We start from the raw sequence: 19243 nt of genomic DNA, 5'->3' as shown, positions 1-19243 counted from the left end.
CATCATTTTCTCCCCGTTTGAAGGCTAGAGGAAATGTTTTTTTTTCTTTTTTTTTTTTGTAAAAAATATTTTCCCCCAGAGGAGAAAACAATGCTTCAAATGTTAGCTGCATTGTGTAAGCTCGGCAGAAAAGTGTAAAGCTGCTCAACAACAGAATGGTGACTAAAAAGAGAAAAGAATAGCAAGTGCTAAAATTGTGCAACAATTCTTGAAGTGTGTAATTGCTTTGCTTCAGTGACTCATATGAGGGTTAGGCTATATGTGTATGCATATATGGATGCTGCAGTGTTCTCCCAGTGTGCTAGGGTGGAGTCAAATTAATGCTGGTGACATCATTCACAGCTGAGTGAGTGAGAATAAGGTGGAGACGTGGTGTTGGGCTTCCTCTTCCTGTTCAGATCACTTGCAATAAGCACTCAGTTCTCACTTCAGGCCCAGTGTTACCACTCTGTCATGCTCCACTCCTGTATGCTTGTTTTCATGAAACAGTCACTCACTAAAGCATTATCCAAAAAAAGTTTTCTCATTTAAGAAAACCCTTAGTTAGTTGATTTACTGTGCTTCTCAAATCTATTCATACCCTTTGCAGCTGTTCACTTTTTTCACACACAGGCGTTAATGTACTTTACTAGGATTTTATGTTGAAAACCAATACAAAGTAGTGTATAATTGTGCAGTACGTGCATGTATATAGGATTTATGTAAAATCCTATATACATAAATGTATGTAGGATTTGAAAATCCTATATATTTATGTATATAGGATATACACATATCCTATATATGGATATATAGGATATATCCATATATATCCTATATATATGGATATATATATATAGGATATATATATATTTCCTATATATATAGGATATATATATATATATCCTATATATATATCCTATATATATATCAGTGTAAAAATAATTTTACACTGATAAAATTATTTATCAGTGTAAATAATTTTACACTGATCAACTTCAAAAAGTTAAGTGACAATACACGTCTCATTTTAAGATGGCTAAATATTGGCGACAGAACAATTACGCTTGGCAAAAACTCAAACGATACAGATTTTTTTCCACACATTCGTTTTTTTATTTGTAAATAATAAAAATGAACTTTTTTTTTGATATATAAAACATACACATCATTTGAGCCACATCTGTTATACAAACAATAATTGTTGCAGTGAATGCTTTACTATTCTAATTTTCTCATTGCTTCAGTGGAACACAGAAGATTGTAAACAATTATCAATTTTTTTTCTCTCTCTCCTGTTAATACTGACAAAAAGAAAGGTGTTGAGGGAGAGGAGGAGGGTGGTGGGGGGCTTCACCAGACGATGCAAAGAAAACGCTTGTGAAGAGGGATTGAACTTGGCCCTTTCGGTTTCAGTGTTCAGACTGTATAACACCTTGTAACCCATTACCTCGATGCGTCCATCTGCATGGTCCCTAATCGTATGTAGTGTTATTACCACTTAAATGACTTGGCCCCTTTTACAGTAATCGATAGTCGGCTGTTGAATAATATGATTCTCTGTTTATTTGCTGTATAACTTAAAAGCCCACGTGTCACCATATCTGAAATTATTTTAAAACATAATTATCTCCATATAGTTTTGATGTTATTTGTACATATTTATTCATACATCACCTCAGCCCCCTGTGAGGTATACTGTGAAGTGGAATAATAATAATAATAATAATAGTAAGAGGGGCTGTGAGCTCTGCTCAGTATGACTGTACAGTACAGTACATCTTCTAGAGGATCAGGGAAAGACATCAGCATAATCTCGGGTTTCAGTTTGAAAGACATTCAGCACCAGACAGAGGGACGTGGAACAGACTCCAGCTGAGTTCAAATGTCTTTTGCGATATGGGAATGGCTTCTTGGTTTTTATCTCTTTAATATTCAAGTACGAGCAAAACTGTACAACTGCATGCAACATACAAGCGGCCCTACAGTACGTGGAACTAACACGCGTCAAGGTCAGTGTCTTTTTTTTTTCCTGTATCGGTTTTACAAAAAAAGAAGGAAAAAAAAAAGAAAAAGAAAGGAAAAAGAAAAAGAAGTGCATGCAGCTTGGAACGCATTCCCAAGTCATGCCGGCCCCTCCTCACGTGGTGGCGGGAGGTGTCTGCAGACAAGACTGGCAGATGAGTGTTGGTGTCCCGACTTTCATGTTCGCATAGATGCATGAGGAAACTGCGATCTATTCTTCTTTTCTGCTTCAAGACAAAATAAGTAACCTGAACCAACGGGATTGTTGCTTTTTTTTTTTTTCCTTTTTCATAACTACATGTTTTGTTTTGTTTGTTTTGTTTTTTTGAAAAGTTAAACTTTTTCTAGTAAAAAATCAAGCTTTTGTGCTTGTATTAAAAACAAGATAAACTAAGGTTTGAATAAAAACCTTTTAACGTGCTGGGGTGAGGGAAGGCACTCCCTCAGAAATGTGAAAAGTTACGTGGTCCAATCTAGCTCTGGCATAGGTGAACAATAGCATTTATTTATTTTTTATCTGACGGTGATACTCTATCTCTTGGACATTTCAAAGTGACATAACCTTGATTTATTTGTCAACCCCCTACAACACAATCAAACAAAGACAAGTGGTTGAACATTGATCTCATTATCGGGTGTAAAAATCTAAGACATGTCACTGCTTCGGTCCAACAATTTGCCTCCATTCTCGGCTCATTTCCTTGGCAACGCTCTTGGAGGATCATTAGGAGGTTTGCTGCATCTCCGAGAAAGGAGAGGGTTTAGGGGAATGAATGCCAGATTTTTCAGGATTTTCCTGTCTGTTTCTGCATTTCTTCTCCTAAAATTTGCAAAAAAATACATTGTAAACAAAAAGACATGAGGTTCCGTGAGGGACACTTTGAGCTTCTTAAGGGGACGTCGGTTTGGATCAGCAGGAGGATCTCTGCAATACATATCCAAGAAAGTGTGGGAACTCATTTTAACCCGCGCAGCTCTGAGCAACACTGCGCTGGACAGTCACGTTTAATGTGGTGCTCTGCCATGTGATGAACTGATACGGGTCAAAGGGCTGTTTATGGCAGAGTGGACCACATGCTGCATGTCTAATGGGTGACTGTTCAATACTTATGTTTGGAAAGAATAATTAAAACGAAAATGCGTGACACGGCATTTGCAGGAATGTATTCCCCTTGGAGAAATTTGTTTTTTTCATGGTTTACCATCCCTTTGGTGAGGCTGCAACTTTAAAATAAAATAAAAAAATTGAATTAGACAATTTAATGATGCTCTCCAGCCACCAGGATTATCAGTATTAGGTTGAATTGTCAAGGATTCTTACAGTTTCACGGGTCACATGTGGGAATTCTTCTACAACTTCTGCACCCAAATCTATTTCAGTATTTGACAAATGAGGCTTTACAACGTGCAGCAAGATCTCCATTGTTCCACCCAGGAAATTTCCAGGTGAACTCAGTGAAAGAACAGAGGCAAAATGGTGGACCATCCGTTATTATTACCTATCATCCCGGAGAAGAGCTGCAGACTAAATTTTGTGTCCTTTAAAAATCTCTTTTTTTCATCATGCACACTTCAGACTGACCACATTATCATGAACATTTTGCACACTGCAAAAACATTTTGTGCCTGTAGTAACAAAAGGAAAGAAAGGAACGCCACAGAATTCACTCTTAAAAGACTATGGCCCAAGAGTAGCCATGGTAAACATGTTGAAAAGAGAATATCTTGACAAAGAAAGGGACCAGTGATCTAGGCACCAGAAGAAAGCCCTGTGCTTCCAGACTGAACACCCATGCGGGGGAGGGCAGGGCGGCATCCTGACGGGGAGAGAGAGAGAGCAGGAGTACCGGCAGTCTGATGGGCTTCTGGAGGAGGCCGCTGCAGAAAGGACTGCGCCCCCTGCAGTCAGCGAAGGGATTTTACCTCTGTCACGAGGCCATACATTCCAATGCTTACGTACATTTCTTTGCTAGGTTGATTCGGTTAAAAACCACCCTGTTTCTTTTTGATTCACCGACACTCACAGCTATCATATTCCGACCGGAGAGCAAGAGATAAACCATGAGATTTTTCTTTGAATGGAAACGAAACACCGAAATATGACGCTCCCTACGACAGACAAAAATAACTGCGGCAGGAGTGATTGTCAGATTTCAACAAAGCTTTCTCGCTGTGACCGGTTCTGATTGTTGTTGTTCTATGTTTCTACCTTTTATTGTATGGGCCTCTCTTCAGTTTCTTTCCTTAAGTTTTTTTAATTTTTTTTCCCCTTTCCTTCAAGGGATAGTGTAGCACTGTTGGTCCACTAGGTTCGAACACCAGGCGGTCCCGAGGAGCTGTCAAGAGATGATTGGGAAGCTCTCCGCGTCAGGGATGCCAGCGTCGGATCGACCAAAGAGGACGGAGGGAACAGCTTGTACCAACCAATGACTGTGTTTGACAAGTCTAACTCATCCAGTAGGATCTGTGAAACTCCCATGAAACTTTTATGGTCCATCCTGCCATAGTCACCCCAGACGATAACCTGAGGGAGAAGATGTGCTTTAAGCTACTCAGCTCAATCATGTGATGAAGAGGGGAAACAAAATATGGCACTCACCTGTAGGACTTTCCCCTGTGGGCTCTCCTCAAACAGCAGTGCTTGCTGGTACAGGGGGTCAAGTGTTTTCCGTGCAATCTTAGTTTTCTTTTTGGCTACATATGCTCCATTATTCAGCAGGTAGACTTTGACATATGGAGCTAAAGAATAGAAAAAACAATAAAATGGTCTGAAAATACAAGATGATCCAGATTTTCCCAAAAAAATAAAAAATAAATAAATAAATAAAACTGGTTTTTGTCTAATTGGAAGAAAAAAGAAAAAGAAAAAAAATTGTTTGTATTCAGATCATATAAACATTGCAAAGCAAAAGAGAGCAGAGGACCAACAGTGTCTCGCAAAATGCATATTGAAGTTTTTTCATATTTTGGAATGTCACGGTCACACCCTTCAATGTTATTGGGATTTAATGTGAAAGACCAACACAAATGAGTACACAATTGTTAAATACAGGATTTTCAACTGGTTTTTAAAATTAACAGTCTGAAAGGTGTGCCATGCATTTGCATTCGGCACTCTTTACTCTGTGTGCTCACAAATGTCCCCCATACTCATTATGACTGGGCTTGAGCAACTGGCTAAGAAGAATGAAAAAAAAACAAAAAACGTCAGTTTTCACAAATGCAAACTCAAAAGAGTTCTTGGCAGTACCAAAACACTTGATGTACCAGCTGCTATTTGAGTTTTATCATACGACTCTGAGCAAAAAAACGGCTTTGCAAACAATCAGCAAACAAAGTCAAAAAAAGAGAGTTTTTGGATCAGGGCTAAAGAAGCAGCCATTGCTTCTTTAGAAGCAGCAGAGGTGCCCTGTACTCAGGGCTAAAGAAGCAGCCATTGCTTCTTTAGCCCTGAGTACAGGGCACCTCTGCAAATCATCTGCAGAAGCAGTAGCTGGGTGTTAACAGATGCAGGTTCTTACCAGGCAGAGATTTGGATCCTGGCTTTTGTACGAGTCCTCGAGCTCTGATGACCTCCACCTCCAGCTGCCCTTTTTTCTCTATCATTCCAATCTGAATGTCACCTGAGTAATGAGAGAGCAACGCTTGCTGAGAGGAACGACAAGTGGTTCAAATGATAAAAGGAGACAATGATGTGATGCTGTGAACCCAGACTAAACAGGACAGCAGCTAAGCTGTCACCTCAGAGCTTTGCTAAGACAATGGGAAGCTCCTGAAGTGGTTAATGACTGGACAGAGAAAAAGACATCTATATGTCTAAATAAACACGAGACAACTGATAGTAGGTATCGTCAAAAAATAACCAAATGGAAAAAAAAATCTTTAGAAAAACAAAACAAATAATTAAAAACTAAATTAGAACTGAACAAAGAACTACACATATTTAAATAAACAAAAAATATTTAAAATATATTTAAAAACTAACAAAGTTAGTTATGAGAGAGGAAGAAAAGACAGGTAGACAAGATGCGAAAGACTTATAGCAATGGGAGGAGAGAGAGCAATTTATATCATAGATGGGACAAATAAATGAGAAGAGAAATAATAAGCTGAATATATAGACAACAGCAGAGACAAGTGTTACAATTTAGTACCTATGGCAGGAGTAGCCAGAGTTTGCCTGCCCACCAACTGTGCTGGTCCCAGTCCATCCAGGAAATCGCTGAACTGGCTGCTGGCACCCAGATTTAAACTAACACAGAAACTAATACAGAAAACACAAACAAAACAGAGCAAACTTGTTTTTTGTGAAGTTCAGATAAATTTCATCTGTTTTTCAGGAGGAGATTTGTAGTTTACTCACTTTCCCTCAGAGTTGCAGCTGTTCATGCTGCCGTTGTTGGACTCCCTGCTGGGCTGGCGGCTCATGTTCCTGGAAAGCTCCACGGCCATGCCAGTCTCTGTGCTCCTCTGAATGCCCTTTTCCTTTTTAGTCTTCCCCTCTAGAAAAAAAAAAGATAGAAAAGAGGCAAGAGCAAAAAACTTTTAATCCAACAGTTTATGGCCTTCGAATTCAACGCAACAGATAAACATAAGCTCCCGAGGTCAGGCAGAGAGACTGATCCAGAATGATCCTAGTCTGCCGTTTTGATTAAAATTGTTGCATGAACATTTCAGCCCATGCTTTGGACCGAAGGCATGAACTTTGTGCGTAAATCTCTTTTGAAACAATATTTTAATACCGCAGAACATGTTTGTAAATGACAAAAACGCAACATTTTTCCAACATCTTTCAAGCCTAATTCTCTGATTTTCTACTTGTACATGTACAATCCTTGTAATCCAGGGAATATACATATTAAACAAAACAAAATAAACCACAATACCTACAGTAAAAAGCTGCAGTATTCCCACTCCTTGAACATTTTCACATGTCAGATTTTTATTATTTGAATGCCACATCTCCTTTTCCTTTCACTTCAGAATTATGCCCTACTTTGTGTTGATCTATAACACAAAATCCCAATAAGATCTATAACATTTTACAGATTCAATACAAAAGTGTATAAGGGACGTGAATGTTGCTACCATTTAATTTACACAACAGAAGACAGACATTAAATACGCAGCAATACATTTGAATAAACTAATTTAGATTCTAGTTCATTCTACGAGTTGCAAATCAAAACAGTCCGTTAGTCGCAAAACGTCAAATAGCATGAAATAGCTGGAGGATAAAGCTCAGCTTTGACCATATGAATCCAGCAAAACGAGGTTACAGCCTTACCTGACGTTGCTGTCATCCATCATGACCAAAATAGATTTTTTTATGAATTAGTGTTGGACTCTGTCCCGTCTCTCTCTCTCTCTCTTTTTTCTCCCATCTTTACATCAGAGATGAAACAGCGAAAGTAGGAGAACCAACCTCCGACTGCTCCCCCCCCCAGGCCAAGTGCTTTTTAATAGCTTTTTATGCCAGGAACATAAAAAGCTATTAAAAGCATACCCTGAGTGAAAAGAGTGGATGCTGGACATTTAAACTCTAAGGCAGGAGAAGATTTTGTCTTCTTCGGAAGGAAAGAGCACTTAAAATTTTCTGGGTCTGGACTAAAGCATGTTTTAATTTGTCAGGAAAAAATCATCAAGAGAACAAATATTTAGGATGTTGTAAATCATCATTATTTCCAATAATTTAAGTAACATTGTAGAGCTTAAAATGTAACTTAAATGAAGTCTTCTAAATAAATACAACAGTTGTTCTTCTCCCTCCCCAAACAACAAAAAAGTATTAAAAATGAAGGTTAAGGGAAAACAATAGAAAACTTGTGTCTTTTTACAACTTGATATTGAGTCAGTTGCTGACAACAAATTTTGTCAGTGAAGAATAAAACTGTGAAGATACCCAGGGACTAAAATCTCAACATGATGACATAAATGTTATCCAAATCCCTACCCACAAAATTTCTACTGTTTTCATCGGAATTTTAAATTTTATGAATAATTCCCCAAATTTCTTCTGATGTCCAGGTGATCAAAGACAAGGCATTCAAATTATAACTAAACCTTGAGGACTACGTAATCCTGTTTTAGAGGACAATAGTGATACAAAGTTTGAACAGTTTGTATGTGTGACTCACCAGGGTCGCTGATCTGTGAGGTGCTGCGGCTGCGGTTCTTGCCGACGATGGCCACGAAGCGAGCGCTGATGCTGGAGCGTCTCTTCTTGCTGCCGCCGCTTACGGTGCCCAAAGCGGTGTCTGATTGGCTGCCATCTGTGCGCTCCTGCGTGTAGATCTCACCGCTCACACTGGAGCTCTTCATCATGTTCCGACCCATAGAAGATCGCATCTGCCGACTGTAAGGTAGAGGACTCCGGATAAATCTAGGACCTTGTTGGTGTTATTGAGTGGGCTCTTAATTAATGTATGTAATAACATTCCAATAATCTGGGATAACATAAAACAGCAGGAGCAGAACAGAAAGTGAACTTCTGTTTATTACGCCAAATGGGAACCAAATGGAATACACCTTCTGTTTTAAATGAATATAACTCGAGTTTACAGTTGTGGTAGGACTGAAAAAGAGTGTTCATTAACCAAAAGCCATGATGTTATGAGTTCAAGTTTCTTCTTAAACATTGCACTAAACATGAGCAGCAGCAGCAGCAGTAACGTGAGCGGTGCCGCCTCCTAGGGTTTTGGAGGAGCCAGCGCACGTCGATCCCCTCGGAGGGCATCAGTGTGCTGCAGGACAGCGCGGCCACACTGCCTCTTTCACTCAGACTTTCCGCTCCCAGCGGCTCCCTGACAGCTACAGTCCAATGACCGAGAGGAGCAGGGGAGAGGGAGGAAAGAGGGAGTGTGGTTTGAGGCCTCTCCACTGCCTCCTGCAGGGGAGTTAGAGAATTTCTGGCAGAGGATGGGTAGGATGGAAGGGGAAGGTCCTGGTCTTGAGGATGGAGAGGGTCCGGGCAGTCACAGCACAGAAGGCATGCAAGGAGGGATCTAAGACATGCAGGGGGTGGGGGGGTAGCACAAATACATAAACACACGGACAAAAGGAAAAATATGATTTCAGTGCAAACATGTAGTTTTTGCATTTTTGTAATATTTAGCTCAATCTCTCAAAGATACTTTAAGTGTGTATACAGTGGATCTCAAAAGTGCAGAGTATTTAAAAGGCCATGCTTTGTTATGTCAAAAAGTGACACTTTGTTTCATAATTTCAAAACCTTTTCTGCAAATAGTGGATCAATTATCTTGTACAATTCAACAGAAAAACATAGTTTATTTGTGGAAAAAGAAAAAAAGCTTAAAAAAACTACAATAACCTTGTGGTGAAGCATGTTTTGATTTCTTTTTAGAATTCAATCATTTTGAATTCAGAGCTGCAATAAAGTAAAGCAACAGGAATAGAAATAAAGTTTAGACGTTCCTGTTGGATTTTCTTATTTATTTTATTTATCTGCTTCTTTTAGATAACTAATGTTTACAAAGATGTAGTGCACAAAGGTATCTGTCAGGGGAAGTGGACAAAAATATATTGAAAAATAGCTGATTATGAGACTAAAACTGGTCAGGAAGGCCAACAGCAACACTGAAAATACCAAAGGACTGTCCAGCTATTCGTGGCTCTTTTCTGAATGTTTATAATTTGTTTTTCTGTAGATGGAAATACTGTTTTTGTCAAGGCAGATAAAGTTCCAAATTCCATCCAACTTTGTCCCCAATCTTACTGTTGTCGACTAGTGAACATGAAGAGGGATTCACATTTTCAGCATAACAGTGATGCCAAACATATTGTACATCCAAATGATCAAAAAGATGAATTCATGAGAAGAAAACAATTTTGGAATGGCATGATCAGATTTATTTTTAGTTTTCTTAGAACAGATTTGTCTGTTTTTCAGCCAAATTGTGAATGAAGTGGGTATTTAGGTTTATGGAGGTTTTGAAATAATCTTCCATGGTCTCATTTTGTCAAATTCCAGAACAAACACTTCGGCACTAATGAAATCCCCGGTATGCGTAATTTTTTTTCAGAAAAAAATAAAGCAAAAAAAAAAAAAAAAATTACATTCAATTACTTAAAATGTAAATTGCACAGGCAATTAGAGAAGAATAGTTGTTGGAAGGTTGTATACAAAAAAAACAATAAAAGTGAATGTGGTATGTGATTGTGTAATCCACGTCTTCTCTGTTTCCTTCTCCTTCCATGAAGTTGGACAAACAAACTGTCCTGAAGCAGATAACAGAATCCATGAAGACAGACAATAACAGCCTGATTACCTTCAGAATACATCCAATTAGATCCCCAGTTAAAGTGGGTGAACATTGCCTAGTTAGCCACACAAGTCTTGTAGAGGACACAGAAAAAGTGGAAAAAGGTGGCCTGAAATAAAAGATCAAAACTGAACAATGTGTAGAAGAACGCAAGTGATGCAGAGCTAGTCTGCAATATTGAAGACGACATGGTAAAGTTTAAAGAAACGGCTCTTTCAGCAGCAGTCGTATTAGTAGAGGAACAAGCGCTGAGACAAGGATCGTTTAAAGTCTTCACACTCAAACAGACTCCTCTCACATCTGACTCTTTAAAGTGTGAGAGTTTCTGCTTATCCATAAAATCGTTTGGACTGTAAAGAACAGGGTCACCTTCTCTCACTTTCCCAGACTTCAATATATTTGCCAGCTAATAAGCTGCACTACATCACCACCTGACCCATGGAGGACCACTGGGATTGGGTCATTTGTCCCTGTCAGTGCCCTGCTTCTGGTCAGCCAGCACTGTGTGTGTGTGTGTGTGTGTGTGTGTGTGTGTGTGTGTGTGTGTGTGTGTGTGTGTGTGTGTGTGTGTGTGTGTGTGTGTGTGTGTGTGTGTGCGCGTGTGTGTGCGTGTGTGTGCGTGTGTGTGCGTGTGTGTGCGTGTGCGTGCGTGTGTGTGTGGGGGGTGCGTGTGTGTTTGAGTTCAAAATGTCCTTTTTATATCAGCTTGACGTCAGCTGAACCTAATCGTGGTTTGCTTATGTTTAGTTTCGCTTCAGTTCTTGCTTATTTTCAGATAATTTATTAGTTGAGTTCAGCATTGGATGCTGTTTATCATCAGGCTTTCGGACAGCTACGTGTGATAAAGCGTCATGACGCTGGTGGAAATCACTGCATCCACTCATTCAAATATAGTAAACCTACAAACAATATTTAATGTGTTAATGTGCAGACAATCAAATCTATTTTAATTATGTTCAGTTCAACGTTATTCAGTAAATTACATAACGGTGGTGTTTTTTCCTCAGTCATAAGGGAGGGAAAGATTGATTTTAGAGGAGGTGGAGAATTATTGTTACCTGGACTCCCTTGTGTCTCCTGCTACCGTGTGTCTTCTGCGTTTCAACTCCTGAGAGAAGCGTCTCTTTCCTGCTTCCCTCTCTTTCTCCTCCTCTCCGTTCACCTCCCACGATATCCTCCTGTCGTTTTTGTCCTCCTCTAAAGACTTTGATCTAAGTTTGTTTTTAAGTTGTCCCATTTGGTGAGTTTGCGTGATTGTTTGTATGTGAAAGATGTGTGTCACAGAGGAGGCGAATCATGCAGAGGAGTGGAAGCATGCAGCATTCAGAAAAAAAAAAAACTGTGATTAGCATGCAGTTAAAAAAAAAAAAGTAAAATATTGTTCAGATTGCGACCAGAGCACGCGCCAAAAAAACTGACCTGAGCCGTCCTCCAGGCCGCTCTGATTGTATAGACATGTAACTGGTGCTACTGAGGCGAGAGGCACTGCTGGCACGGGAGAGAGCCGACACGTCGCTCATGTCGCTGTCCGAAGACCTGGCCGACATGTTGTCACTGCTGCGCCTCTGCTCTGCGTACATCTGCAATCAAAGCTCTGGCGGGTTAATCTGATTTATGCCAAACTAGGGATTAAACACCTACATTCTGAAAGAGTGATCAGAAGAAGACGAGTTGGAGATGCATACCTCCCGTTTGGTCTTGAGGTCTGTTTGAGAGTTGTGGGAGGCTGAAGGCCGGTAGGAATGTACTTTCATTGGCAGCTGCCGGGCTCGCTCCTCCACTGCTAGGGCTGATACAAATAAGAAGATAAATAAAGCTTTAAAAAGAGAGTAAAAAAAAATGTTACCTTGAAAAACATATTGATTGATAACCCTCATATGTACAAAGAGAAAAATCTTTTTCATGCCATTTTGACCTTGCATTAGAAATCTTCAATATGATCAAAGTGAATCCAAAGTAGAGTATATATTTAAAAATCAAAGGATAAAAAAAAAATTTGATGAAAGATAAAAACAACATATTTGCATCATTTTACATTCTCCAGGCGCAGCACTCTTAACTTATAAACTTAATGTAAAGCTTCATTGCCAAATGTTGACTTTGGTGTAGCTTTAAACTGCTAGTATATTTTTTTTCTGTTTTGCTTTGTATTATGGCTTGAGAAACATACCGTGCTCTATGCTGCTGCTCTTCGCAGGGAGCTGTGGAAGCTGCCGACCCCTTCGACCGGATAACACAGTTGGAGGAGAAGGGCTGCCGTGTGGGTGTGCTCTAACAATAAGCATCAAAGACAAGAAAACAGGTGGAATGATGACACATGTCCAGTCCCAAAATTAAATATTGACATATTTAAAAATGGAATCACAGGAGCAACAAAATGACATCTGCAGAAAAGTTCAGACAATAAAGTTAGGAGAGAAGGAAAGGGAGTAAAAGACAATTTTCTGGGTATGTTCTCTACACAGTCAAGGCTACACACATCCTAGAAGAGCACATGGGGGCAAAAAATACCTGCTTGAAAACATGAACACAAGCACACATAGGGGGAGAAAAAGATCAACACAGGTAACAACATGCACCTGTCCGGCCGCGGCGAGTTAGGACAGGAACCTGACAGCACTGTCTGTACAAAGGGCCTCAGGGGGCCCCCTCTTCTTCTACTGCCCCTTAGGATAGAGGTGGGCTGAATTCGACTGCTGGCAGCAAATAAAAAAAAAGAATATCAAACTGTCTAAAGAGAGCAAAAAAATACCTCAAGAAAAATGTTTCACTCCTCTTGGGTTCAGGTTTTTCATACAACAACCCCGCAAATACATGTTACTGTGATTTTGGCTATTGTGAACTAAGAAATAATTTGACAGACATTAGGATAAGACTATTAGTATTCAGATCTAGCAGATGTTTGTTTTTGTTGTTTTTTTTTACAAGAGATGCACCAATCAATTGCGTAAAGATTGTACTGAGATTCTACTTTCCTACTTTATTAACTGCAACAAAATGAAACACTTTCACCATATTTGCATCAGCCAACAGCGTAAACCTCAAGGCAAATTTTTTGAGTTGGATAAAGATCTGTAACATTTAAGGGACATATTGTGTGATGTGTACGATTCTGAAAATCGTTTTTATATACTTTTTGTACTAAAAACATCTACCTCTCATCTCAGAACCCACAGCAAATATTCTCTATAGTCCTTATAAATAACATCAGAAAGAGTCAAAAACAAAGCCCACAATATCAGAAATGAATTTGGTATCAGTCAGGAAAAAACATTATGGCTGCTGCTCCATTTTGTACCAGCTCTGACCATCTGATAATGATTTGCACCAAACATACCAGGAGCTGCTTGGGGTTCAACAGATGGCTATAAACATTCAGCATGTGAGTTTAAACTGCAAATGACCTAAACACACAACTGAAGGCTCCCTGAAGGTGGGAACTGCCACTACACGATGAAATGAATTGCTCTCTCATCACTTAATATCACTATCAAATGTCAGTTTGCCTGTGAATGCAAACTACACAATGGGACATGGGGGTATTTTTTAATCTCATATCTGCAATTTTGATTCATCTCACATTATTTGTCTGTCACACTCACTAAACCTTCTTACATTCATGGAGTTGTGAGATCAGTTGTAGATCCACTATATTTTATTATGTTGTATTGCACTGTATCACATTACACAATAAAATTGTTAGACTTTGTTAAAGAATTGTGTTCTAAAACCTTCTATTAAGATATTAACGTTATAAAGGCTGCCAAAATCTGATGAATAAAACTTTGAATAAACAGTAAATTTCATTTTAATTACTATTAAGCCCACAATTATTCACACTTATGGCAGATTTAGATTCAAAACATTTTAAAAAATATTGGAAGTTTGTTTCTGATAGTTTATGAGGCAAGCATCTCTAAAAAAAAAAAGTAAAATATATGTAAACGTAAAAGGAGTTTACATTTTTTTTAAGATGGCTTGTTGAAAATGATTTATATCACACTGATTTTGCGCTGATTGCCTGGGGCAATTCAACGTCATATGTAGTGCTGCATCCTTAAAGATCTCACCAAGCAGTTTAGATGCTCGTAGTCATTAAGAATGAAGTGATGATAAAAATGAGAGGAGAGGAAACTGATCAAATGAATGAATGAATCTTGGAATACAAAAATGACCTTACCTGTCCAATTCAAGACACTTTCTGCTTTCCCAGAGACAGTTTAGACTGGATGAATTAATACTCTCCCTGTTTTGACAACCAAAAACATAGAGGAAGACAAAGAAAGTGTGTGGAAAGCAGTCACCGCTTATATGTGCACTGAATGTTGCCTGAGGATTAAAAAAAAACTAAGATCCCAAAACTGATGCTGTACTTCTTTAGGGAGGATTATGAAAGCAATTTAACTGAGAACTGCACATCATGTAAACTCTTTTTCTTCCCTAATAACAATGTCGTACCAAATAAAGTGCTTTAAAGCCAAAGTAGTGTTGAAAATGACAGTGGGAGTTCAGCAGAGAAGCAGCTGCAGCAGAATAAATATGGAATTGCACAGCTTCAGAGCACAAGTCTTTACGAGAAAGGGAAACGAAACAGCATCGATCGCAAGGTTTGCGATATCAAGTTTGAGCTCTAAGCAATAGGAAATGCTTCCAGACGGAAAAAGTCAAGGAGGTTTGAGCAGCAAAGAAAAGCAGAAGCAAGAAGTAGGGAGAAAGCAGATGGGAGGGCAGGCCTGGTATACCTCTCTTCCTCTGGGGCCACATGCTCTACTAAGATCCTGGGGCTTGGGGGAGTCCTGCGGGGCAAAGAATTGGAGCACCTAGAGGGGTAGGAGAAGGAGGAGCGTTCCAGGGTGAGAACACCAGGAGATTTTGTTAGTAAAGGCCATGAATGTACTGCACACTTCATGGCACAGTATCAGAAAGCTAGAAGAGACATAAGCCATCTGTAGTCACACAGAACATCAGGACTACTTGAGAAAAAGTTCATCGTATGTGTTTGTCTGTACTTTGGAATTTTCATACCAGCTCATTTACATGTGAACACATAATCTGAAAATTATATCTGAAGGACTGAGATAACTTTCCACAGCAAAATGTAGGACTGAAATCATGTTGAAACAAATTAGTTTTGCTATAAAACCCCAACTTTACGATTCTTCAGTTCTTCAATTCCACAATGTTGGGAAAGTGTAAGTAAGTATTTAAATTCCGCAGCTACTATTTCTGTAAAGGTTAATCTGGACCAATTGGCATCCACAGATGCCAGTTGCATGGAGAGAAAGGTTTTTCATATTCGTCATAAAGCATTCTTGTGAACGTTTGGAGAGAAAATACATAGTTATGAGGGAGAAGGGCACATGTACATGTTATGAGATGGAGTGAAAACATGGAGAATCTTTAAAACAATAAATACTGGATCACACCATCCTCGTAAACACACACATGTAAAAGTCACTGTAGAGCTGCCCGAGTCGCACGTTGCACATTTTTTGTCGGATACCTGTCTCTGTCAGAGGAGTGAAAGTTGGTGTCTGGTCTCAGACATGTGGTGCTGGCACTCCTCACTCTGTCCAGGGACGGCTGCAGGTCGCTGCAACGCCACAAAATGGCAGCAAAGCAAGGCAGAGAAACAGAGATAAAAAAAAACAAAACAAGATCAGCTAGATACAATGTGTGATGATAAAGAGTAGAGTGTTTTATTAAAATACAGGAAGAAGAGAGAAAGGACAGGCAGAGATTTAAGAAGGTGGTGTGGGGGGGAGAGGTAGAATCAGACGGCACAGAAACATGTAATGGCTCTGTTGCTACACTTATCATAGCAAGTCATTCCTAGCAACCAAATGCTGGGAGATCACTGAGATGGTAGGCTGATGAGTTACCATGGAAACCAGGTGTCAGAGGCAGAATGATTGGTTTGTATGAGTTCATAATTGGTTCACAGATATTTGTATACGTCTGTGTGTTTGTCCCATTTCACTTTCTGACATCAAGTGGCTTTAAATGGATGCCATCGTATTACATCGCATGACCTAAATGTTGGAAGTGGCAATCCTGCAACTAAACAAAGAACATGCAGCGACATGGAAACAGGCAAACTGAGAAGTAATTGGATCATGTTTGAATCAACAAATGCAATTTACAAATGCAAATAACACAACACATAAAAACAAATGCATTTCCACAAAAGGAGAGAAAAACAAACCAACAAATTTAAGCTGGGGTTCAGTTGAATAGTTTCTTTTATTCACCTTAATTAACCCTGAAGTAGCAGCAATGATGAGTACTCATGGGCTCGTATGAGATTATGGTGTCAAAATAAACTTGAGTAAAAACGTCTCCAGGTTGCATAGTAATAAAAAATGTACGACATGATCTAATTGTTTGCATTCTAAACCAAAAGCAGCAACAGTGAATGGTCGTTTTATACAGCATTATAAACATAAATACTGTTATTAATAAATAAATAATAAACACTCCAAAAAGTGGATATATGCCCTGATAAAATAAAAACAATGTATATTTTTAATGCATAGATTATTTTGTCAATCACATTTTTATTTCATTATGTATTTCATAACAGACTTAATTTGTGATCTTTATTTTGTGAGTTTCAGGGCTTACCTCCACTTTTGGCAGCAAAAAAATCCTTTTAATAAATATATTTTTTATGTCATAGGGGACATTCATTTATTTGATTGAATATTTATTAACAACATTATTTCTTTTTCTATTTTGAATGAAATAGCTCTTCACGATCGCTAAAACTTTAGAGTCATAATATAGTAATTGTTGTAAGTTTTATTCTAATAAATATTGGGATTAATACATTCCAAATTTGCAGCCTTGTTTTTAACATCTTCCATTTTTTCACATTATAAATGGAGTTCATGGTGGTAAAAAAAAAGGTAAAAAAAAAAAGAGGTAAGACAAAGCTGCCTAAGATTTCATGGGTTCCCTGCTTACGTTTTCATCATCTCATTTCTTGTCTCTCAATTTTTGTGTCCAAAAAAAATTACTGCTTCTGTCTTAGCGTTTGTTTTTCTTGTCTTAAGTACTGGTACGAATTAGGCCTGTAGGAAGAAATTTATTTCCACTTAGCCAGATGTTTTGATGTTCAAAGCAAAAAATCTAAATCTGCTCATCTTAAATCTAAATACTAGTTGTAGATGTTATTAGATAATGATTTGTTTAAATCTCAACACAAGTAATTTACCTATACATCCAATTGCAGTGCAAAGTTTGTGTGATGTAATAAACAAATATAGAAATAAAACATTTAGTAAGTATACGGTAAACCATTTCAGAAGTCCTTCCACTTTTAAGGTGACATTAACCTGTAAAACTCAATTAAAACATTAACTTACATCTTTTTGAGAAAAACGGAAACAGAAATTTACCTGATTGAAACAACTTTTGATTCAATTTCAGCATTTCAAATGCTGAATTTTACTCTTGATTTGGATATGTGCTTACATTCATCTTTGTGCTGAAAAATGTATATTTTTTATTGTCAGCTGTCTTAGAACCTTGGAAGTTTTGTGGCAAAACATTTTTCTTTTTTAAATTGTTCATTACTCTCTCCATCCTAACTAAGACTTCAGTCCAAGCTAGAAAATAAAAACATGACAAAGCATTATGCTACCACCCCCATGCTTCACTCTGTGCCTGTGTGTTCAATTTTTGGAATGAGTTGTCAGGAAGTTTAAGGAAAAACCTACTAGACCACACATATTTGAGCTTGACCAGAGGCGTTCTACAAGATGCCAAGTGTTTAGTCTAAATATGGTGGGTGATCCTGAGCAAAGCCACATGTACAACTTTAAAAGAGTGTACAAACTTAACCAAACACAGTATTGTTTGGTTAACAATCTATATCTCTCCTTAACAGCTTTAGTATATTTTTTCCTTTGAGTTTTACAGGTCATAGCTAATATTTAAAGAGGGAAAATGAAATGGTTTATCTTGATTTAACTTCTTTAAATCACAAAAACCTCGCATTTTAAAAGCTGTGTGCAGATTTCTTTTAATGTACTGTTAATTGCAAAAGTAGATCACTAATTTAAAACTGGTGTAATGCTTCACATGTTAGAATTAGCCGTCAGTCGAGAGTAAAACCATGTTTCAGACTGAATGAGAGTGGAAATGTGTGAAATTCGCTCTGTTCTTACCTAACCGTAACCTCGTCTGTGAACCTGAGAACACGGTGTGTGAGGATGCTACGAGGCAAGATGCCGCCCCCCTCTTGTCTGGTGTATGGCTTACTCTTTAGGCATGCAGGGAGGGTGGAGCTGGGTGCCAAACACCCGCATGCAAAGAAAGGCAAAGGAAAACAAAATGACACATGCAAGTGACAGAGTGAAACAGCAACTAAACACACAAAGGTGGGGCTAAGAAATGAAAATCTGCATCACAACATCAAGCTTAAAGCGCACTGAACAAATGTTGCCTTCTTACTGATAAAGCAGGCTTTTTTTTGTTGTTGCTTTTTTGGGGCGGGGGGTTCTTTGCACCTAAATGCATCAGATCATCAAACCAATTTCAGTATCAGACTAAAGTAATTTTATTTACTGAGGAAAAAGCAACAAGCCAAACCAACCTGCCGCAATGTGAACCATACCATTCCCTTGTTAAATCATGAGATAACTGTGATTAGCTACATTTTTTGGAAAGCTGAGTTCAACTATGCAAGCCACACAGAGATCCAGGCATCCACAATTAAGAAGTCCCTTAAAAGATTACAGAAAGCATTATACCCACAATCTGAAGCAATTCAGGAACAGATGAGAAAAACGTAATTGAAATCTACCTGGAAAATGCAATTACAGCCACAGTCCAGAAATTGAGAAATCATAGAAAAGTGATACATTTTCCTAGGAACAGGAGGCTTCATAAAATTATTCTAAGAGCACATTGCAAACTAATTCAGGAGGTTAAAAACGAACCCAGAACAATAT

General features: G+C 38.5%; 1 protein-coding gene across 27 annotated transcripts in view; it reads right to left on the bottom strand.

The window, feature by feature from the left end:
- Positions 1-1071: 1071 nt before the first annotated feature.
- Positions 1072-19243, bottom strand: part of rims1b (regulating synaptic membrane exocytosis 1b) — a 64126-nt gene continuing 45954 nt past the window's right edge. For 7 of the 27 annotated variants that reach the window (XM_008406321.3, XM_081607603.1, XM_081607611.1 and 4 more), the window contains 15 exons: positions 18458-18577; positions 15790-15879; positions 15029-15106; positions 14467-14532; positions 12866-12982; positions 12457-12557; positions 11972-12075; positions 11706-11866; positions 11345-11497; positions 8142-8359; positions 6368-6506; positions 6159-6268; positions 5526-5627; positions 4604-4743; positions 1072-4528 (listed from right to left, as the gene is read on the bottom strand). In XM_008406321.3, coding sequence (XP_008404543.2) covers positions 4310-4528; positions 4604-4743; positions 5526-5627; positions 6159-6268; positions 6368-6506; positions 8142-8359; positions 11345-11497; positions 11706-11866; positions 11972-12075; positions 12457-12557; positions 12866-12982; positions 14467-14532; positions 15029-15106; positions 15790-15879; positions 18458-18577 — 1918 coding nt within the window. In that variant the 3' untranslated portion in view covers positions 1072-4309. The other 20 variants (XM_081607617.1, XM_081607637.1, XM_081607647.1 and 17 more) reach the window with 11 other exon arrangements.

Source organism: Poecilia reticulata, chromosome 1 (genome assembly GCF_904066995.2).
Source record: "Poecilia reticulata chromosome 1, P_reticulata-male-v2, whole genome shotgun sequence".
NCBI classification, from domain to species: Eukaryota; Metazoa; Chordata; class Actinopteri; order Cyprinodontiformes; family Poeciliidae; genus Poecilia; species Poecilia reticulata.
The sequence above is the reverse complement of the archived record's forward strand: the minus strand, read 5'-3'. Positions and strand labels throughout refer to the sequence as shown.